Source organism: Hippocampus zosterae, chromosome 19 (assembly GCF_025434085.1).
Source record: "Hippocampus zosterae strain Florida chromosome 19, ASM2543408v3, whole genome shotgun sequence".
Taxonomy (NCBI): Eukaryota; Metazoa; Chordata; class Actinopteri; order Syngnathiformes; family Syngnathidae; genus Hippocampus; species Hippocampus zosterae.
Genome location: NC_067469.1, coordinates 1,506,324 through 1,528,171, shown reverse-complemented (window position 1 = coordinate 1,528,171; position 21,848 = coordinate 1,506,324). Strand labels below are relative to the sequence as shown.

At 46.8% G+C, this 21,848-nt stretch overlaps 2 protein-coding genes across 4 annotated transcripts in view; one reads left to right on the top strand and one right to left on the bottom strand.

Moving 5' to 3' along the window:
* Positions 1-59: 59 nt before the first annotated feature.
* lft1 (lefty1) lies at positions 60-2,979 on the bottom strand. Its single transcript, XM_052052367.1, has 4 exons — positions 2,356-2,979; positions 1,544-1,790; positions 1,185-1,427; positions 60-625 (listed from the first exon to the last, which is right to left on the bottom strand). The coding sequence occupies exons 1-4, from the start codon at positions 2,618-2,620 to the stop codon at positions 301-303; spliced, it is 1,080 nt and encodes a 359-aa protein (XP_051908327.1). The 5' UTR covers positions 2,621-2,979; the 3' UTR covers positions 60-300.
* A 5,197-nt stretch (positions 2,980-8,176) lies between these two features.
* Positions 8,177-21,848, top strand: part of cdc42bpab (CDC42 binding protein kinase alpha (DMPK-like) b) — a 43,284-nt gene continuing 29,612 nt past the window's right edge. Inside the window, exon 1 of one of the 3 annotated variants that reach the window (XM_052053473.1) lies at positions 8,177-9,539. In XM_052053473.1, coding sequence (XP_051909433.1) covers positions 9,362-9,539 — 178 coding nt within the window. In that variant the 5' untranslated portion in view covers positions 8,177-9,361. The remainder of the gene's footprint in view (positions 9,540-21,848) is intronic. The other 2 variants (XM_052053475.1, XM_052053474.1) reach the window with 2 other exon arrangements.

The window sequence follows — 21,848 nt, the reverse complement described above, 5'->3', positions numbered from 1 at the left end:
ACATTTTAGTGAAAGAAAATAGTTTATTTTACCAAACATAAATTCATTCATATTTTATGTACAACACGTGGGCCAGAATTTGAATGGCTGCATGCAAATTCAAAATAAAAAAATGATTTCAACCTGTACAAAATATATATATCCAAAAAAAAGTGCTCTCTAAAGGAGTGTGTGGTGACTCCGGGGTGATTGTCCGTTTTAAATAGGAAGTACTTGTTCGAACCCTTTAAATATGTGATGAGACAGCGTTCCATTAGACCCACATGTGAGACTAGTATCGCTGCTTCCGTTTGGTTGACTTTACACGATGGAGACATGGTCCATGGTGCACGCGCACCTCTCCACGATCATGTTGGGAAACTCTGCCACTTCGATCTCGGTGTAGTCGCCCTTCTTGACCAGGTACATGATGGGCAAGGGGGCGCTCTCCGACACCGTGCACCTCCTCTCGCCGTAGCCGTAGTTCCGCTTGGGCTGCCTGCAGCCTCCGGTGCACCTGAAGGCCTGGTACCCCGCCGGCTCGATGATCCAGTATTGCGTCCACGTGAGGGCGCGGAAGTCAACAAAGTGCTGCTCCCTGCAACAGGTGCCCTTACTCTGGTTCGCATCGCAGTCGCCGCGAGAGCTGCAATGCAAAGATGAGAGGGCAGGTTAGATGACCGCTGTTCGTCTTGATTGACGTGTTTTTGAATTTTGATCGTCGGGCGCCTCAAATGAGTCACGTGGGTTGCTCGCTACGCCATGTTGGGTTGGGTTTTTTGTTGGGGTGCTCCCCCCCCAAAAAAACAAACAGGTCTAAGTGATTGGGGGAGCGGGGGGGGGGGGGGGCGGTGGTTGCTGGATTTAATTTCCTTTCCTATGTCAGTCACGTGACCGCAAATTGTCTCTAACTGCTACTGATGCTAAAACAGGTAGCAAACGTGTGTTCAAAATATTTCAAATCCATGAATTAAGCGATTACCACAGGGGGAAAAAAAATATTAGAATAGCAAATATTAAGTATCGTGCTGATTTATTCAAATTGACACCTTGAGTTCCCATGCAAGGGGCGCAAAAGGTGACAGGTAAACACCCCTCCCAATACCAAAAAAAAAAAAAAAAGTTGGGGGGCGGGGGGGGGGTTGTCCGTGGGCTAATTGTCACATCGCCACAATATCCTGTATATCAAAAGCCGGCGCCCTTACCCGTACTCTTCGAGGTTGAGTGTGTAGAGGGCGAGCTCGGGTTTGCCCAAGGTGTTGTCCGTCTGCTCCTGGGTGGTAAAGCGCACACTTTTGGCCACCTCCGCCGCGTAGCTGCCAGGTCTCTCGCCCTCGATCCACACCTCCAGGTGCATGGGCGTCTTCTGCTCTTGAGTCTTCGACCAATAATGCACGGCCTGGGTCACATCAAAGCTCTTCCAGCCCGTTTCGTGAATGGGGATCAACCTGTGAACGCCGAGCGATGTGCTTAATTCGATTTCCTGATCCCATTCGACATGTAATTAGGGCTGTGGAGATAAGCAACAAAAAAAAGGGGGATCGATTTGGATTGAACGTCTCACCGCGAGTCGACGAGCGAGCTGCGGTTGGATCCGTTGGGCAGCTCCTCGACCCAGTAGATGCTGACTCGGGCGTTGCTGACGGGTCGGTGGTTTCTCCTGTCCGCCGCCAGTCGCTTGGCGTGCGACGCCCTCTGGTAGAGTTTCAGCTCGGCCATGGTCACCTCGCTGTTATCCGGGATCATTGACTCCAAATCGAAAACCATTCGATGCCGAGTGGTGTCGGAGTAGACATATTCGCCAGAAATGTCTACCGGGGTGAAAAAAAACCCATCAAGAATCGAGGAATCGCCGCATTTGAGATCCGTGCGTAAATTACGCACCCAAAATGAACTCATTTTTTTTTTAGGGGTCTAAAGTCTTTTTATTCTAAACGTGTCGAATTATGAATTTGCAACTTTCTTACATCGAGTGGTGTCGGAGTAGACATATTCGCCAGAAATGTCTACCGGCGTGAAAAAAAAAACAAAAAAAACATCAAGAATCGAGGAATCGCCGCATTTGAGATCCGTGCGTAAATTACGCACCCAAAATGAACGGATGTTTTTTTTAGGGGTCTAAAGTCTTTTTATTCTAAACGTGTCGAATTATGAATTTGCAAATTTCTTACATCGAGTGGTGTCGGAGTAGACATATTCGCCAGAAATGTCTACCGGTGTGAAAAAAAACAAAAAAAAAACATCAAGAATCGAGGAATCGCCGCATTTGAGATCCGTGCGTAAATTACGCACCCAAAATGAACGGATTTTTTTTTTTAGGGGTCTAAAGTCTTTTTATTCTAAACGTGTCGAATTATGAATTTGCAAATGTCTTACCAGCATTGCCGGGAATTCCTCTCAAAATGCCGGCCAGGCTCGGCGCAGATCGGCGTCTCCTGCTGTGGTGCATCTTCAGCATCGACAAGTATTTGTTTCTGACGTGAGCTGGGACCACCAAATTCTGCAAATCCCTCTTGTGGATCTTTGGAACCTCGTCCAGGCCCAGTTTGCGCAAAAGCGCCTCTTTCATATCCTGCTGCGTAAAAGCCTTGGTCAAGCCGAGGAAGACGCTGCACAGCACACACGCGCGGAGGAAATCCATGAGGAAGGTCTTCGGGGGTGGTAGGGGGGGAGGAAAAAAAAAGGGGGGGTGATAAGCAGCCGCACAGTAGCACGGAGTCAAGCCAGAGATGGACAGTGGCCCCTTTTTATATGTAGCGGCCCTCCCAGTTGTTCACACTATGGGGGCAGGGAGCCTTATCAGAACAAAGGTGCGACAATGCAATGCCCCCCCCCCCCCCCCCCCCGTCATCCGAAACAGGATAGCTAAGTGGCCGTACTTCAAACAGCAACAATTAGACTCCAGTGCCATCATGAGTGAGTGTAATTTCTCTCCTCCGTTGCATTTGATGTCTACAAGGAATTTCGGATTCACCTCAAAATCAGCGACATTCATATCTATAGATGTCGATTGTTGAAACGTATCTCACAGCATGAAGTTTTTTTAAAAATAGAAAGCAGAACTTACTGGTGTGATAGCACGGGCGCAAGCATAGTGCCTTTTAAACATGGATTCGGCCACGCTTGTGTTTGTTTGCTTTTATTTTCGTCGTTTTTGCACGGTGATGCTTTGGCGGCTAACTCACTTCAACTGTATGTTGCGGGCGACACGAGTTAAATTCCGACTCGATTACAGCGTGAACATGAATGCGGTACGTGCCCTGTAATTGACTGGCGTCGCTGTCGCCCAAGCCTTTCGCCCAAACTCGACTAGAATCTCGACTTAGCGCCGCTAAACGGATGGATGGATTCTTCTTATTACGTCTCTTCCAGCTGTGTCCCAGACAGACATGTCTTGACCCCGTGAACCCGGCGTGCCCCCTCTTCACCATAGCACCCTTGTCTGTACACCCCCCCCCCCCCACCCCCACCCCCAAACTCCGATGTGTACATTCCACCAGACGATGTCAGGCTCGGGACAGTCTGGCAACAGTCTGTTACGCGGCGGTTTTTATTTCTGGCTGTCTAAGGAGCTGTTGTTTTGTCCAACGTGAGCGAAAAGCGGGTCATCCGGTCCGTGGCCCGGCACGCGGCATTCAAAATGAGGTTTTCCCCAGAGGAGGAAATGCAAGGCAGCGCGGGAGGGAAGAGCTTTAGGATTCGATGTATATTCCGAACCCCGTCACCCATTCTTGGTCCTCTCCCTGGCAGATTAAAATTATTAGCCAAACAGACAGTTAATCCAAGAGCCGAGGGGGGGCGGCGAGGGCGAGGGATGTGGATTGGGGCAGGCTCTTCACAGGTTGGTGATTATCTGATTCCATTGCGAGGATTTGCCTTGCCTTTTTTGTCACACAAACATTACAAGAGGGCCGCTCTCACTGGCTGCCCGCAAGGAGCTGCCCGCGATTGTGTATTGGCCTCTGTTTGCTTAGAGATGTCAGACAGACTGAAGAAGCACACACAGGAAGAGCAAATGACAGATGACCGCCAGGCCTGCGGCTTCCGAGCGGGTGCGTGTCGGGTCCACTGAGCACAGGGCATTAAATATTTGGCAGTAGGGCTTGGAGAAAACATGAAAACTAGCGTAGTGGCGTTCAGTCTTTGTAAATACTGCACAGGAATATCTGGAGACACAGTAGCGTTCAATTGCGCAATGGATACTACTGAATAGGTTAGGGGTGCCCATTCGGTAGATCCTGATCTACCGGTAGATCTAAGACAGGTCCCAAGTAGATCCGAGGAGTGTCGAGAAGAAAAAAAACAAACAACCATTTGTGTGTCTTTATACATTCATTCATTCATTCATCTTCCGAGCCGCTTCATCCTCACTAGGGTCGTGGGGGGTGCTGGAGCCTATCCCAGCTGTCTTCGGGCAGGACCTGAATCGGTTGCCAGCCAATTGCAGGGCACACAGAAACGAACAACCATTCGCACTCACACTCACACCTAGGGACAATTTAGAGTGTTCAATCAGCCTGCCATGCATATTTTTTTGGAATGTGGGAGGAAACCGGAGCACCCGGAGAAAACCCACGCAGGCCCGGGGAGAACATGCAAACTCCACACAGGGAGGCCGGAGCTGGAATCGAACTCCGTACCACTGCACTGTGAAGCCGACGTGCTAACCACTTGACTACCGGGCCGCCGTCTTTATACATGTTAGTAATATATTTTTTGTGTTAATATACACTGCACAAAAAAATATATTTAAAACAATCAAATAAAGCAGGTAAATCTTAAATTTGCGTGTGTGTGTGCGTGCGCGCGCCGGTAAGGGTAGATCCCGTGAGGTTAGTTGATCAAAAAGTAGATCCAAAAAGTTTGGGCACCCCTGGAATTGGTATTCCTAACTGATTTGAGACGGCTCATTATTGACCTATTGTAAGCCATGTATAAATACAATGTAAATACTTCAAAAAAAAAATCTTGATGTTTGCGCAGGCACCTGTTTGGCAAGTTGGCATACTGCTGTGCAGCACACTGGGTGTTCTGGCATCCAGTCTGCATTTTAGATCGAATGTGAATGAATGGGGGCCATTCATCGCAGTGTACGAAAATGCGAATGCGTGAGAGAGAAATAAAATTCTAAGCAAAGCAAAGATTTCATCGTGAGGGTAGCAAATACAAACTGTATCCGCTCTTCACTCCCTTCTCTGGGCCAAAATGCTTAATGGGGTTGTCTGTGACGTTCCATTGTTGAGTGCAGTCAAGAGGCAGTCTAAGTGCCTATACACTAAAATACATTTGTCCTCTCTTATCATTACAAGCCCTAATTCGACAAATGAAGACGTCCTTCCTTTTTTTTCCACCCCCCCCCCCTCTTCCTTCCTTCCCATGTCAATCAGAGACAAGTTGCTTTTAGTTCAAAGCCACATCTCAATGCTGCTAGGTGCCATTTCTTTTCAATCAAAGGCCACTGAACTCCCACAATCAACATTGGAGGTGTTAATTAACATGCAACATTTGCATTCAAAAGACATCCAATTTATAGGTCGTTCCCTTCCATTTGTGCCATCCCAGAAAGAAGATCCCTTTTGCAGGCCCCGCAAAAAAATGCCGACTACGGAAGAATGGAGTTTTTTTTTTAATTGGGAGAACTATCGGAGAGAAGGGGCTTGACTTTTGCAAATGATATGTAAGGACTCTCATTGAAAAACATGCCCCTCGGAGCGAAGGCGGAGCAGCACCGCAGAGTCAATATTGAACTTGTTGGTGGTCAGTGCAAATTCGTCATTATTATTCACGTGTTCCTTGCGCCATCTGAACGTCAAATATTGGACGAATCGCTCCTTTGCACCATAATAGGCCCCCGAGGGACAGCAGACGCCCAACCAAGACGATCGACCGGCGCAGTCTGCTATCCAACTAATTGCTCAATAATCATCGATCAGTCTATCACAGGTGGAAAGCGCCAGACCAGACTTGACTCATGAACAATTATTGCTCAACGACCCAGTCAAGTACACGAGCGTCTAATTGCATTTCGGCATGGCTCGACTCGAACTAATCCTACGCGGCGCAGTAGATTTAGACAAATAGGATCAGACATGATTAGATAGGACTGAGCATTAATATTTGCATTAACTTTTAATTTAATTGAACGCCTCGGTCGGCAAGATTTTAAAAATACTGCGAGAAAATTACCGATAAAATACACACTGGATTTAAAAGTACGTTTTCAGTAATGTGCGCCAGGGGGCACTGTTGTCGCACAACTCGTATTCTAATCTATCTATCTATCTATCTATCTATCTATCTATCTATCTATCTATCTATCTATCTATCTATCTATCTATCTATCTATCTATCTATCTATCTATCTATCTATCTATCTATCTATCTATCCATCTATCTATCGCATCTATTACAGTATAAACACGTCAATTGCGTGTACTGTATAAAGTAAAGTATGAAGAAAAAAATATTTATTAGACACAAAACAAGCTAGCGTTTCTACTCTCTCACTCTAGAGAGAAAGAGAGTAATGTGCGTTTTTCTTTGGCGTGGTCTTTGATCATCCAAATGCATTTTAAGTATATGGTATATTGTCTACTGTGACTTAGCGATATCGTATGTCATGATAGAGGTACTTAGAGCCATCTAGTGGCATCAATTGTTATTGTTTTTCTAAGGTGAAACTACGTCGGCGCTTTGTTTTCTTTATTTGTAGGGCCCTATTTTTTTCAGACAGGCGCACACAGACGTGCAATCGCAGCGGCCAACTTTCTATATTCCACAAATGGAGATCTTCTTGCAGGACCTGTTTAAACGTCCCATGGCATGTGTTCTGTTTTGTTTTTGTGATTTCAGGTTAAATGTTCTGCAAAGCGTTTTGCGGCTGTTTTGAAAGGACCGTTAGCTGTGAATGTGAATTGGTTAATTTTGAACACAGCCATATTAGCATTTGTCAGAGTCAATGTTGGGATGTGATAACTGACAACACATGTGTTTATTCCTACTTCCCCCTGGACAAAAGTTTTTTTTTCCCCAATTGATTTTTACAGATGATATGTCACGTTAATGGAAGGAAAAGTTTTCAAATGATTTACCTTTTGTCTAATTTTTTGTGTGATAAAAACGAAGTATAGATTTTGTCACTGTACTGTTCCTCCATATTGCAACCACGCTGAAATAGAATGCTTCCAACTACACCTGATCGCTATGTACTGTGGATCTACCCTACAAATCTTGCGTGCTAAATTGACTCGTGTAATGTGTCTTGAGATTGCATAACAACTTTCCTCTTTGTGCCCCTTATGCTCGTCCAAAGTAGGGAAAGCCAGAATGTGTGGAATATGAGTGCATTTTGGACCTGTGCACACTGACAAACACAAGGCCTCATTCTTGATCTCACTGCACCGCCGGCCCCCATCATTGAGCACGCTCTGGTGACAATCTTGTCTGTTAAACATTAATCGATGTACTTTGAGCTGTGATAAGTGCCTGACTTCAAAAGCATGCGCTGTGATAAATCAGAGTAATGAAGAATAAAATGTCACATGTTGAACTCCATTTGTGTTCAAAATGATGAGCAAATATTCCCTTTGGCTTCCCTCTGCTCATAAAGATTGTGACCCTAGGTTTTGTGAATAAACAATTACGTTTATCCGGGGTCATAGAAAGGGTGCACATGCATTGTGCCAATCTCTTGAAGATAGGCATGGGATTAATCCACAGTACTGATGATCATGCACCTAAAAATATATTTACTACGTGTGACTGCAATGCAACAGAATCAGAAAAAAATGTAATCTCCCATATTGTTGTATAGTATTGCAGTTTTATAAAGAGCCACTTGTAAAAACAAACGAAAAAAAAAACAATGTATCCTTTGCTATGCACCACGCCACCAGCAGCCTGACAGACAGCCCGCAGTTTCCATTCACATTTTTTGACAGCCCTCAGCATCCTCCCCCCTCATTCCCTCCCCCTTTTCCGCACAGCAGATGCTGCGATGGGCGCCATGACAGTGATCTGAGATTTTGCCTGCAGAAGGAACGAAAGATGCTTTAAGACGAGGAAAGAGTGGCTCTAAACCAACGCCAAGATGGCGGGGCCCACCCGTTCTACGCATGCGCGGAAGCTTCAACGGTTTTGTTCATAAACGCCTCCTCTTGCCATGGTTGTTTTTGTAGCGCTTTAAATTGAAATCTGTAACGCCCTTGTATTTATTATTTGGGGTAGAAACGTTTTTGTTTTCATCCCTTGTTCATATTTTACGGAGAAAGCGTTGGTTCCCATAATGCAACGCGAGGCTACGACCAGGTCGGTTTAGATATTCATCTCCACGGTTGAATGTCTCTGGTAGCGGGTCGCTCCGCTGTGTGAAGGCAGCTAAGAGGCGACGGAGCAGCGGGGGAGGTAGCAGGCGAACCAAAGGCGAAGAGGACAAGAGGGACTTTCGGCTGCGCCCCGTGTTTGGAGGCAGCGACACTAGACCTCTGGGTTTCACTTGACGGCAGACGGGCTCTTCTCCCCCCCAAAAAGAGGACGCGAGAGACGAGGCCATCCGCATAATTTGACGACCAACTTACTTCTTTCGAACTCTTCAAAAACAACCGTCGTGTCGAATTGGGTTGGAACTAAGGAGACGTTTTCGTTTGAGGACGGACACTGGGATTTAAAGAACATATCTGATAGCATCGCGCTGCGACAACAAGAGGATATTTTTTGGGGTGTAAATTACGAATACGATTTGAAAGGCCCCGATTTGGCTTACGTTTGACAGGCACGGTGAGCACATGACAAGGGGATCCTTTGAAGAAAATTGTAATGATGACATTTGGCAGTAAAGCGAAGTAACGTTCACAACGCTAGCTTGCAAGCTACTCGGCTAAGGTAGCAGACTGCTAACTAAGCCTGTGTCGCCCTTTGCATTCCCGGAGTAGAGGAGGGGCAGCGGGGCTTTGTAGCATTGCGGCTGGAATGGAGAATCCCAAATGTGTGCCACATCGACTCGGGGGAAAGCGTTAAACCGCGGCGAGAGGACCCTTTTCCATTTTTGTTCAATCAAAGAGCAGCGTCCAAACCAACCGGCTTGGGGCAGCTAGGCCATGTTATTGGGACGACTACACTTTTCTCTTGTGCCCTGCGGCGATCGGGAATGTTAACATGGGGAGCTGCTGCACCCCATATACGCCCCAAATGTGGATCTGGAAGCAAAGATTATGAGTAAATCGGCAATACAGCGACTTCCCCGCAGCTGAAAGTTTGTGATTCCTCATTTTTTCAAACCTATTCAAGGTGAGATAACTTTTTTTTTTGACTGGCTTGTTCGAGCCCAGCCTTTTTCGTCGTATTTTCACTCACTCATCATTAAACCCAACTGGACTGCATAACCATGTCGGGAGAGGTGCGTTTGAAGAAGCTGGAAAAGCTGATTTTGGACGGGCCTGCTGATTCCAATGGCCAGTGTCTTAGCGTGGAAGCCCTTCTGGACGTCCTGGTGTGTCTCTACGATGAGTGCAACAATTCTCCACTCCGAAGAGAGAAGAATATTCTGGAGTTTTTGGATTGGGGTAAGGCAGTCGGTACCATCTTTTACTACTATAATATTTATTCTCCATTTCCCCCCTGTTTGGGGCCCTGTGCAGACAGCCTCTCATTGTTGTTCTTTTTTGGTAAGACGATAGGCTAAGAACGTTGGTTGTGCACCGGCCCTCCCTTCCACATCACATTCCTTTTATAGTAGTGGCTGGGCTCACTCTGCCTGCTCTTTTCCTCAACACTAACACTTCCTCAATAACAAAAAAAAAAAACAAACTACACACAAACATACTCTGAATTTCAGCTCGTCATCAATTAATATTTTCAGATTTGTGTTGAATCAAGTGAAGACCATTTGTGCCGCAACTGACGGCGAGTCATTTAACCTGCAAACTGCCTACTGGGTCAGCCAACTCGACGCTCTTTATTATTCAGCCATGCGTATGGTATTCACTATCCAAGCTCTCCCTTTTAAAGCCATACACACTCACCGTCATAGATACCCCAGTAGAATGTGAGGGTGCTGACCCCAAGAAGACCGTAACTGCCTCCTTACGCATAACTTGCCTCACATGTAACTTTGACTCCCTTTTTCTGACCATAGGAGTAAACTTGTTAGTCATTCCAAGCTGTTTTGTTTCCATGGTTTCACACTAATCACAGTTGCGTGGCCTCTCCTTTCCACGTTCTTGCGAGTTTATAACCAGCGAAGGTGTTTTCACTTGTACAGCTTACACATATTTAACTTTTCCACTCCTCTTGTACGAAGATTGGGGGAGGAGGGGACATCACATGAAGCTTGGGGGATGCACACACACACACATGCGCGCATGCACGCTCATTGGGTAGTGTAGAGGATCTAAATGTGCGTGCGCACCAGTATGACATGGGGAGTTTGGTTTGTGCATGAAGCAGGAATGTGAACAACTCACCTTTTTTAGCTTGCTGCCGCAGCATGCCTGCCCTGCCCTGCATGTCTGGGAAAGCCCTGGAAGCAGCAGCAACAACTATGTGCCCTCACAGGAGGGAATGTGGATTCATGATACGCCCGACAGTGGAAGTAAAAAAATCTAATGCAAGAAAAACGGTTCATTTAGGTGACAACCATTGTGCCCCAATTCATTAGCAACCCGCTCTTAAAAGACAGACACTAGTTGCGATAATTACCCTCGACAGGATGCTAGTTAAGCGGTCAGATGGCAGTTTGTTGTGGTTGTTCACTTTTGACTACCCCACCCATCGGCATCCGTACAACCTGTTGTCGACCTGTTCCAAAAACTGATTTCTGTGGGCTTGTAAAACACCGGTCGCGGTTGCTCGCTTAGCAGTGAGAATGCAACGGTTGTTTGCTGTCTTTATCATATCAATGATTATTAGCCGCATCGCCTGAAGCCGAGTGGTGCGAAGCGGGTCGCTTGGCTGGTAAAAGCGTTGAAATCGCTGTTGTTATCCACACCTCGAGTGTCTCCACATGGCTGTGTCTCTACCCAGATGACGGGCTGGTAAAGGGGTCTCACCGTCATAGTATTGGAGCATGTTTAATATCGTCGAGATGTACCAAATAATTGATTTTCCATAGATTTCTATATTATATTTGATATTGTGAACAAAATCTATAATGATTAATGTTTTTTTTCTCCTCGAGTGTCTTGCTCGATCACCCGGTCAGAAGAGCGGCACACCTGTAATAAAAATTACGCGCACTCTATTAGTTTGACAGCCTCCAATTTCTGCTTTCCCACTACAAAAGAAACGTCCCAGTGGCGGCCTATTAAAAGCAGGCTCCATCTGATAGATGGCATAAACACAGTTCAATCCTACATGCTGTAAAACGGTTCAAGATGCTCTGCGTGAAACCCAATCACACTTCCAGCTTTAGTCCGAGCCGCCTTTTTCAGCAGACTTAAAAAAACGTACAGCCCAAGTCGGGCTCCGGCCTTAAAGGTCCCACGTTCGAACCACGGTCATCGGGGCAGTGTGCCTTTTTGTGAGACGTCAATAAGGCGCTGAATCGGGCACAGAAGAAGGCCAGCATTTCGATTGGGAGGTGCTTTTCTTCTTGTTTGGTGACCTCCTTGCACCTGAAACGGAGACCCCTGCATGACCCAGATCCACAGGGGAAACCCACATGGGAAAAGTACGCCGCGTCCCCATTCCGTGTGTTCACATCTGCCGTTAGTGTGCAGAGCAGACTTCTCTCGTTTGGGCTCGTGCTGCTTCTCCTTCAAGCTAAGTGCGGTTTGTGAACTCCCAACGTCATCTTTTATCACAATGCGATGATAACCGACAAATTATCGACAGCCATAACCCCTAAACGGGTTGACGTAGCACCTCCTCGAAGCACCCAAGAACGTAGCGTTGCCTCCTGCGACATTCACAGGAGGGAAATGGCAGCATTAGTCACATCGACGAAACAACATCAGAACCTGCCGGGGCATGCTTATGTTGTGAAGAGGGGTGTAGAGTTTTTAATTTTTATTTTAATTGCGATAAATCTGCAACATAATGCATGCCAGCACAACGTGCGAAAGGCAATAATGAGTCAGGCTGTACCTGTGTGCAAATTGAGCGCCGCCCTACAAAAAGAAACTTGTTTTCTGCGCCGAGGAACCTACTACCCCTTTAAAAAAAAAAATTGTAATAAACCAGCAATTCTAACTCGGCCTTTGAGTCTATGAGTCAATTGGACTTGTTTACTACTGTGCTCTGCTCCTGCTGAGTTAGTGTGAGAGCCGTCCTATTTATGCGGAGGAAAAACATCTCTTGATGTCATCTTTTTTTTTTTCTTCTCGTTGTTATTTGCAGTTTCTATTTGTTAAGGTTCACATGATTCATTTACGACCTGACCTTTTCCCAATCCGGCATCTGTGATCCCCGCAATGGCCAGCTGTTCAACTAATATATGTGTGTGTTCCGCTTTGCAGGGCTCTTATTGGCAGCATCCCCCAGACACACACACACATACACACACCTTAGTGTGTATGTGCACTCACTTATACAGAGACACACTTGTTGTTTTGACTCGTTGCTCCGAGTGTCCTCGCTAGAGCTCTTCGAATGACATTGTGATTCCAGGGAGTAGGTGTCGCTCTACACGCTTTAAATTCGACGTCAAGCCCCTTTGGTTCCACCTCATCCAGAACAAAAAGCCTTGTATCCCAGCCCCCTTGGCATCTTGTACTTTTCTGCCTATTGCTCTTCCAGCAGCTAACATGTGATTCGACCACTTTGAAGCGAATTCAGTCGTCGCGGATGGAAAAGAGGGTTCATCACATATTCAGGGGCTCGATGAATAGTTTTTTCGCCGCTGAACTGAAGGATGAAGAGTACTGGGTCCCCGCATTACAATGATCTCGCCCCCCGGGCCCGACCATTTTATAGAAGCCGTCTCCGAACAGGACATCCTCACGCCCCTCTCGGGCTGTTCTGACGTTTCCTGTCTGTCTGTCCGGTGGTGACGGTGGGCGCAGTGAACAGGAAGAAAAGCACAAGAGCTCCAATGAGCTCGTTGGGACTAAACGTCGACATGATGTCATTGAAGGAAGTGAGGCAGCTGCACCGCATTGTATCATTGCGCGCTCGCTTGTGTCCAGCATTGTGGTGGTGTTGACAAGCGCTTCAAGTCATTAACGCGGGTCATTTCCTCGCCGCCGAATCCCGCTTGCAGAGAAGCTCATGTCTCATTTGTGTTGCCCGGGTCTAAGTAGGACACAAAATGGCCGATGAGTCCCAGTCTGCGTCGATGTTCCGTTGCCATTTTAGCAATATGGCGTGCGCAATCGCCAAGAACAGGGTAGAAGCGCCGATGGAAATTGAACGGCCGCCCGCATCGTGTTCAAATTTAGATTTTAAAATAAAATACCCCCCCCAACCCCCCGTTACATTTTATTTAGTACTTGCCCTGGACTGATACGGACATAACCGTTACTCGCAAATCAATGACGGCTCAGCTTGCAAATTTCACATGGCCCAACTCAAGTAACGGGATGAACAAGATTTGGAATTTTATGAAGGCAGCCATGAGCGATTATTTTGTTGACAATATCAATATTTTGTTGGGCCAAGACGGGCGTACTGATATGGAGCGACGGCTCATTAAAAGGCGGCTTCTGCCGTTTTGACTTCTTTTGCGCGACTCTCAAAGGATACACCGCGGCACACGGGTCATTAGGCAGGCCCACAGGACCCCCAGGACCTGACCGCTAATGACGTCGACCCCTCCGCGCTTCCCCTTTCCTCTTCCCCTGTCCTTCCGCTCCCCCCCCCTTCCACCCCTATCTTGCTTTTCATCTTCCTCTCCTTTTCAACCTCATTCTCTTCCTTGTGGATTTGGCTGACCCCCGCTCAACAGGCCACCAACACTGTCATGAAGCTTCTTTTGTGGGTTATTTCAGTCTTTGTTTTTCTCAGGGGAGGTTAGGTTGGCGCATTCACACCCGCTGTCAACACAGCCCAGTTGGAAAAAAACTAGTCTTGTGTGTTAAACCCAACACCACTGTTGCGGCATCGGGACATTCCCTTCACCGCGGAGCCATCCAGCCCCGACCGAGGTTATCCTCGTTAAAATCAGCGGGGCAGAGGAGTCAATCCAGGCCAACCAGACTTGCGTTTAATTGCTTCTATTGTTTGCTTGTGTTTTGTTGCTGCTCAGCGTTGACGCTCGCTTACGGTTCGGCGTGCCGTTGCATGCGTACGGCGCCGGCAGACACGGTGCTATTGGATCACTTGAAAAGAACATGCGAGCTGACATTTCGGCATTTCATTGACATGGAACGCTGTGAGCGGGCAATGAAACTCCAGCCTTGAATTTCTTTCTCTTTCCTCCCGCAGCCTTTTCAAAACACATTTGAAGTGGACTTCCGCAGTAGAACATAAAACACACGCCTCATACCTCCGTAACCACAAGTTTGGTTCTGATGACTGGATTTGCAGGTTTTAGCTTGAGTTTAGTTGTCGTAGCACCACGCTCCCAAAGTGTCGACGTTAACGTCACGAGGCGGTGTTTCTGCAGGACAGGAAAGGATTGAATCCTGGGAAATTACGCCAAACTTTAATTGTGCTTTCAATGCCATGCAAACACTGAGGAAAAGTGTCTGCTCAAAATGACTTGACACCAATTAGCAAGTCCTTTTTTTGGTCGGGGGGGAGGAAGAGCTTTTGCCTATAGCTGACTCTTCAAATAAGGGGTGTTGGGAACGTCACTTTAAACTATTACAAACGTTTCAATCTAGAATTACAGTCCATTCGTACAACAGACTACACTCGGTACGTTTGTATTCTATGTTGAGACAGCGCCCTGGGGCGAGGTCGCAGTTTGTTAGCACCGCGCTGTGCTTTTCAGTTCATTCAATTTGGTTGACATTTTCTGAACACATTCATCATGTCGCATTACACTCGCACACGTCCACCGCTCAGCGCTTGGCGATGAGGCACAGGCAGCACTTTTGTGCTAAGCTAGGTTAGCTGGAGAGGCTTTAACAGCCGCTAGGCGGTCATGAGAAATCAGTGATGTGCTTTTAAAATTCTTACTTATTTTTGCATCGACCCATTTTTGTGGTCGACTTAAGCGAGTGAGGAGACCTCCCCCCCCCCGCCCGATTTCAGTAGTATGCTAATGTCGGTAGCCTTCCTGCCCTGAAGTGAAAAAACTGCGGTAAACTGAAATGTGTGGTTGGTTAGTTGGCAATGTGGCTTTCAACTCAGTTGACTCTAAACAATGTGCGCCCCCTTTTGCAAAAAAAAAATAAAATTAAAAATTGTCATAGTTTTTCAGTTCTTTCAATTCCGGGGGAGTGGACTTGTCCGCCCAGTGTACTTAGCAATTGCACTAAAAGCGTATGCCCATGGTCAAATTGATCCAGAAAGAGGATGAAAATAATGTACTACATTCCAAAGTTTTAGCGCAAGCTTCCTCCAGCCGTTGTTAAATGTCAGGATGAGAGAATCCCCGACTTCTTGGGATTCAGCCACAGAGGCAATTTGGCTTCCACAGTAGATCCATTTGAAACCATGTGTGCACATTATTGTATCTCCAAACTAATCTTTTTTTTTTTTTCAAGTCATGATAATCCTTTAATATAGGAGATGGCTTTCGAGAGATGCCATAAAAATTTAAATTGCAATACGTTCTCTGTGTTTTTGCGGCTATAAAACGATCAGTATGGGAGTTTGACTGCTGGCCGACCCTCCGCCGTCTCGACCCCAGGACGAAGCCTATTTGAGGCTCTTAAAACCAGAGCCCTCCGCAGCTTTGTCACAGAACAGGTTCATAAATAATGTGATTTTCTCTGGCCTTTGCTTTCTCCTCCTCCAGCTTGGCTTCTCTTTCCTGTTGCAGGATGTTTATCTGTCAGCAGAGAATCAGGCACAAAAGCCCAGCTATGGTTGGATGGGGGGCGGGGGGGGGGGGGGGGGTGGATGCCAAGGAATCCAATCAAGATCGTCTTGCCTCTGTTTCGCAGCTGTGAGCATGTACTTACTTGTGGAGAAATACTTTTTTTTTTTTTTTACACTTTAGAAGCCTTCTGACTTGCAGTTGTTGTGGTTATTTACAATCTTATGTCCGCTTTCGAATCACAGTTCAAAGTTTAACTGGTCGCCCTGTGAAATTGCGTAGATGGTATATTTTGCTAAGTTTGGGCAAAAAGTGTATTTGTGAGATGGGTCTTGCGCTGACATTTTTCGGGAAACCCTTTTCAGGATGAACATTTGCACACGTAGCATCATATATGTAAATTTCCCCAGTGTGGGACGAATAAAGGATATCTTATATGCTTGGACCACCTACATTTTTGGAGTCTTCAGTTGTAGATTGAACTACCTTTGGGAAAATAATCATCACGCATTCAAGTGGGTTTGCTTCAGTCCTGAGCTACTGCTTATGCTGCCAGACAACTCCCAACTGTGTCGACAACAGATTCCCTATCGTGATGTGCAGGACAGGAATTGAACTGAGACCCCGACACTGCGAGGCAAAAGTCCTCGCAAACGCTAGCTGCAAGTGTGAGTTGGCATCAGTCTGTGACGGCAACTCGGCCCCGCGGCATTGCTGCGATCAGCTCGCTCAGACAATGCCTTCTTGAGGATGACCGCTTTGAAGAGTTCTTTCTGCAAGAGGAAATGGCCCCAAACCGCTGTATCGGGCTGTTTCGTTTCTTTCTACGTTTGCTGCACAGCTCCCGGTTGCTTTGAGCATTGGACTCGGTTGTGTGTGTGTAAAAAGCGCTGACTCAGTCTCAGTCCCGCAGCCCCCATTGCTGGGCTGCTTGTGGAATTTGGAGCTGAGGTGCAATGTACGGGAGCACAGCAGCTGTTTGGAAGGGGCCAGATCGACCTCTTTGTCCAGCAGTTCCCCACGCGCCCCTCCCTTTGCATTTCTGCGTGTCCTTTTCTGTCTGCCTGCTTCTGGCCTCATTGTGCATTTCTTTGTGATGGTCAGTGACGGTCTGTCGGCTTCCGTTCTTTAACTCATTCAGCACCAGCCGATTCTGGACCAAGTCTGAAAAGACGTTTAAAAACGTCTTTGGGAGTGAATGAGTTAAATGCTGCTCCCCCAGCGATTCCTGATTTGTGATAATCGAGCATCTCCGCTCGCCCTCCTGTTTTTCGATGCATTCTCTTGTCTATTTCCTGTTTGTCATCTCCTCGCGGCGGCGCCTCCTCCTCCTCCCCCCACTTGGCCGGTGCTCCCACCCCTCCCTCCCGCACCGCCGTATCAACTTTGCCTAGTGACTGACAAGCGCGTCGCCGGGTCTGTCTGCGTGCCATGCGCCGGTTGGACAGCACATGCTCTCAATTAGCATGCGAAAGACTTGTGCGTGAGTTCTACTCAATTTAGCCCGCAGTGTCCTATAAGTGCAGAAATGATCTGCAGGATTCATAGAGGCCTATTTCTAAATATTTTCTTCCAGAGACGTAACAGCAGCCTGCTTGTTTCATCTCTTCACGAGAGGCACGCAGTCGCATGATAAAATGAGAAGACGCGGGGTGTGGCAGTCGAGCCTGTTGGGTGAAAGTTGGCGTGCTTTCTTGGTATGTCGTCGCCGGCTCTGAGGGAGTCCAGTGAGTAGTTTATGAGTCTGTTGAGCGAGGCCATGGCGACTCATTCACCTCGACGGCGACAGCGGTCACACCCTTGTCCTCTCCCGCAAACCCAATCTACTTATCTATGAGCTCACTTTTCTAACTACCCGTTATCGAGACTGTCCCAGAGGCTTGTTTGTTGTCACCGTTTTTACAGTCGTGAATCCAATCCTAAATGGATCAGGCTTGTTTTGCTCACGCTGGTCAGTCAGCCCTCGAATGTCTGAGCGACTCGTCCTCGGAATTTGGCGGAGGTGGTCGCATCCCAATTTTATGCACAGGAGAAACTGAGGTTTGGTGCATCAAGATCCTTTCTTCTCCGTCTCCCCCCTTTTTTTAATGAATGACTACCTGGTAATCTTATCCCAGCAACTCCTTCCGTCTTACTCAAAGGTCATAACAAAAGCCTGGTGGATGCTCCAACACAAATGGGTGAATCCATTTATAGTAACGGGTGGACCCGATGGGACTCAAACCCTTAAATGGTGCACAGTCCTCGCTGGGCTGCACCACTTGAGGCACAGAGTACCCCCCCCCCCCCCCCACCTCCCAACACACACACACCACTACCATCAGCTGGGGAATAACGGTGATGTGCCCAGAAAAGGCTTTTGGAAACTTGTGACGCAATATCTTATCAGGATGTTGTTACATGTTGCCGTTAGATCATGGATGAGATGTATACTGCTGATTGGTGCCTTGAACTTGCGCGGTGTTCTCGTGTATTAAGTGCTTCTTTCTGGAAGTTAACAAGGTGCCACAGTATTTTGACATTCTTGTACGCCTAATGGAACATCTTATTTATTTTTCTTAAACCACAGGGCTTTGGAAAATGCTGTCCCAGTTACAGAACATCGGTCCTGCGTGGTATTCGGGGGCTCTCAGGTTTAGATGCTGCCATAAACTCACTAGTTCCCCGGAATGCAGGAGAAAATGTTTCGACTGCAGACAGACCAGTCATCCAGCTGTCGGTTTCTGTTTCGCCAGAGTCACGGGCAAAAAAGATAATTCTCCAAGTTCCCTTTGTGTCCAAAAAAAAAAAAAGGTTCACTTGAGGAGAATCATTTTTGAATGCTGCGGGCTATGACATTTTGAGTTGCACTTCAGGAAAAAAAAGAGGCTGTGAACATTTGCCATGCTTCCAGCCACACAGAAGATGCCTTTTGTGGGGACGGAACACACACAATAGTGGGAATCAAAGTGGCGCATTCTTGGTTTCAATTCAAAATGATCATTTGTACTATTGTCCGGAGTACAAGTATTGATTTAAAGAAAAAAATCCCAACACATCGTCACCATCACCACCTTTGCAGGTATTTTGTGTTATTAACCATCAGACTACAGTATACAGAAAAGCAAGCGTAGCTTGGTAACATATCCTGAAACGCTGCTGCCGTTCTCACCTTATCTCCACATATTGGGAGGGGGCAGGTTGACACAGAATTGCATAAATCCACTTGTTTGCACTGCGGGTCAAACGCGTTGATTTGAAAGCTCGCACTCTGTGTTCCAAGAATACTCGCGTGCGCTCGCACATTGGATTGTATTTCCCCGCTGCAGAGCAGAATTGTGTGCCGTTGGAGCGCCTTCCCATTTTGCCCTTCACTTATTTCCGGCGGTTCTCTGTGATTTAGTCACAAATATTTTGCATTGCAAACTGGGAGTTGGGCTGCTGTCAGCACGCCTGTGGCGATCTCGCAGCTATCATTTACGAGAAAGCCAGACACCTTTCATTTTGGGTCGGTGGTGCCCCGTACACACACACCTGTTGGGAGAGCCCCGGGCGTTGACAAAGTGGCCTGTTTCTATTTTCGGCTATATTTGGGGCAATTTACTGAATGCGTTTGTTCGGGCTCCTTGCATTTGTGTGACTAAAGAGAGCGGGTGGGGTACGGAATCACTTCTTCCCCCTTGAAGAAAGGCATGATGTTTTGATCCCGGTGACGTTGAAATGCGGCATTCAGCTATCTGTCACTCAAGAACTCACTTCCGAAACAGCTGGGATTTCTCTCTCCGAATTTTCAGCGGGGGGGTAGGAGACTGGTTCAATTGTGATTTCCATATGCATTCTTGGAAATGAAGAGGAGGATAATGAGGTGAGCAAGTGAGTGAAATCCATCCCCGCAGACATTTGAGGATTGCATTTGCTCATTTTTCTGATTGATTCATAGCTCTTTCTCAACAAGGTTACACGACGGACGATGAAAAGTAGCTTACGAGCTCTCTTCCTTCCAGCAAAAGGGAAGGCCATCAACAGGTTTCTTCCTCTGCTCGTCTAATCCTGAAAAGTCACCCTCTCTTTCCACCCCCCCCCCCCCCCCAACTCTCTTGAAAACAGCATTTTTGTGTCGTTACCTCACTCTGGTTGTAAATAATATCTGTGATGGCTTCCAGATGTGCCTCCATCCCATTGTGGAAGTGGGAATAGGGTTGGAGTGTGGCGCGGTTGTAAGGCTTGGACACTTACTGTAACCGGCCGGCTCAACTGCTGACTGCTCTCACTGGCTCGTTCGTCACTCTGCACCGTCCGGTTTGGCTTTCTGTTCCCGAGTTGAACCGGACTGATTTTCCAGTCCTACGCTCTTCTTAGGCTCTCCTTCTGCTGGATGTTGTTATCCCGCAATCATGTTCGGTTGTAGTTTGAGAGTTCCTTAACCGCAGACGAAGAGCAGACATCATCATCATGTTAGTTCTTCCAGTGGACTTCGTGAGGCCACTAATTCCTACCATCTTCTGAGTGAGACAAACCTGAAATTTTTAGGGTACGCGAAGAACATTTTGAGGCACACACTGTAATTCAACTTGTAACTATTCACTCCACTCATGTTCACAATTACTTACACTGAAGTGTGGGGTAGAAATTGGTTCTCAAAAAAATAAAATAAAATTATAGAATCCATCAGCAACTTGACTGACCGCACAGGCCTTTCATTTAATTGAACTTAATTTAATTTCAATTTACTTCCATTGACTGAAATGCAAAGTACCTTTGACTCGTGGCTATAGAAGTTTTGTGCATGTTTGCTTTCTTAAATATTGACCGAAATGGCGTGTGACTTGCCTTACAACACAAAGTCCACGAAGCACAAGGTTTGCACTCATGCCACGGTGCAGCTTAAGGCGGCGCTGTGAGTATTTACATCTAAAACATACAGCGTTGCCCCGAGGGTTCATTTCAGATCCCCATTGAGCTCCGGTTTGTTTGGATAGATTTGCTCCAGGGTCAACTCCCACGTCCGCATTAGCCGTCAACCCATCATTAACCAGTCAAATGAGAAATACCCGAAACAATTTCTCATTTGATGTTGTGAAAGCGCTCTATAAATACAGCTGTATTGTATCATGAGGCGGGACAACAAATGCTTATATGGCTCACGAGTATAAATTGACATCAACTATGACTGTCATCTTTGTGTCACATTTGACACGCATCACCGCCTATTGATCACAATTGCCAAGCATATGGCATCAGGCCAGTTAGCACCTAGCTAGGAGCTGAATGATGGTGTACTTACTTGCTGTACATTTGTCTTTTCATATTCCTCTTTTCTTACAACAAGTGTTTTTCTCCCAGAAAATGTGTCCGTCAAGCTATGTATTGGCATTCTAATAGTTCCATGTTCAGCATACGCATGAGACTTCGAGGCGTATTTTCCCTAAAACGTAGCATGTACGTAAAGCACTACGCAGTGGAGGTACTTTGATGCCAGCACAAACCCAGCAATTACACGAAAAGCATGTATCAACCGAATGGAGTACTTTCAGCATGAAAAATGTGCTGGGATATGTCTATACATGCAATCATTTTGACTGCGCCGCTCTGAGCTGCCTGCTGAGCGAATGAAACATCAGTCACGCTTACATGCCTACTCCAACGAAATCCAAGCCCGCAAAATGTACTGAAATGTTTCGTAAGTGTGCCATTTGCGCTAAATAAACACACTGGCCTGAAACTGCACCAAAATGGCCCTTGCTGTGATACGGATCGATGGTCTAGACCAGCGGTGCCCAAACTTTTTTGGCCAAAGGTCTACTTTTTGATCAACCAAGGTTAAAGGTGACCTGCTTTTAATGCTTTTTGTGAAAGTAAGACTGATAGGAGGCTAATGGTGCAGTGTGCGCTAATACAAAAATATCATATTAATAACACACACACACAGTCACACAAATGCCCCCCCGAACCCCCTCAATTTTCCTTGCGATGGACTTGGGACCAGTCCGCGGGGTACCGGTCAATCTCGATCGACGATGCGCTAGAC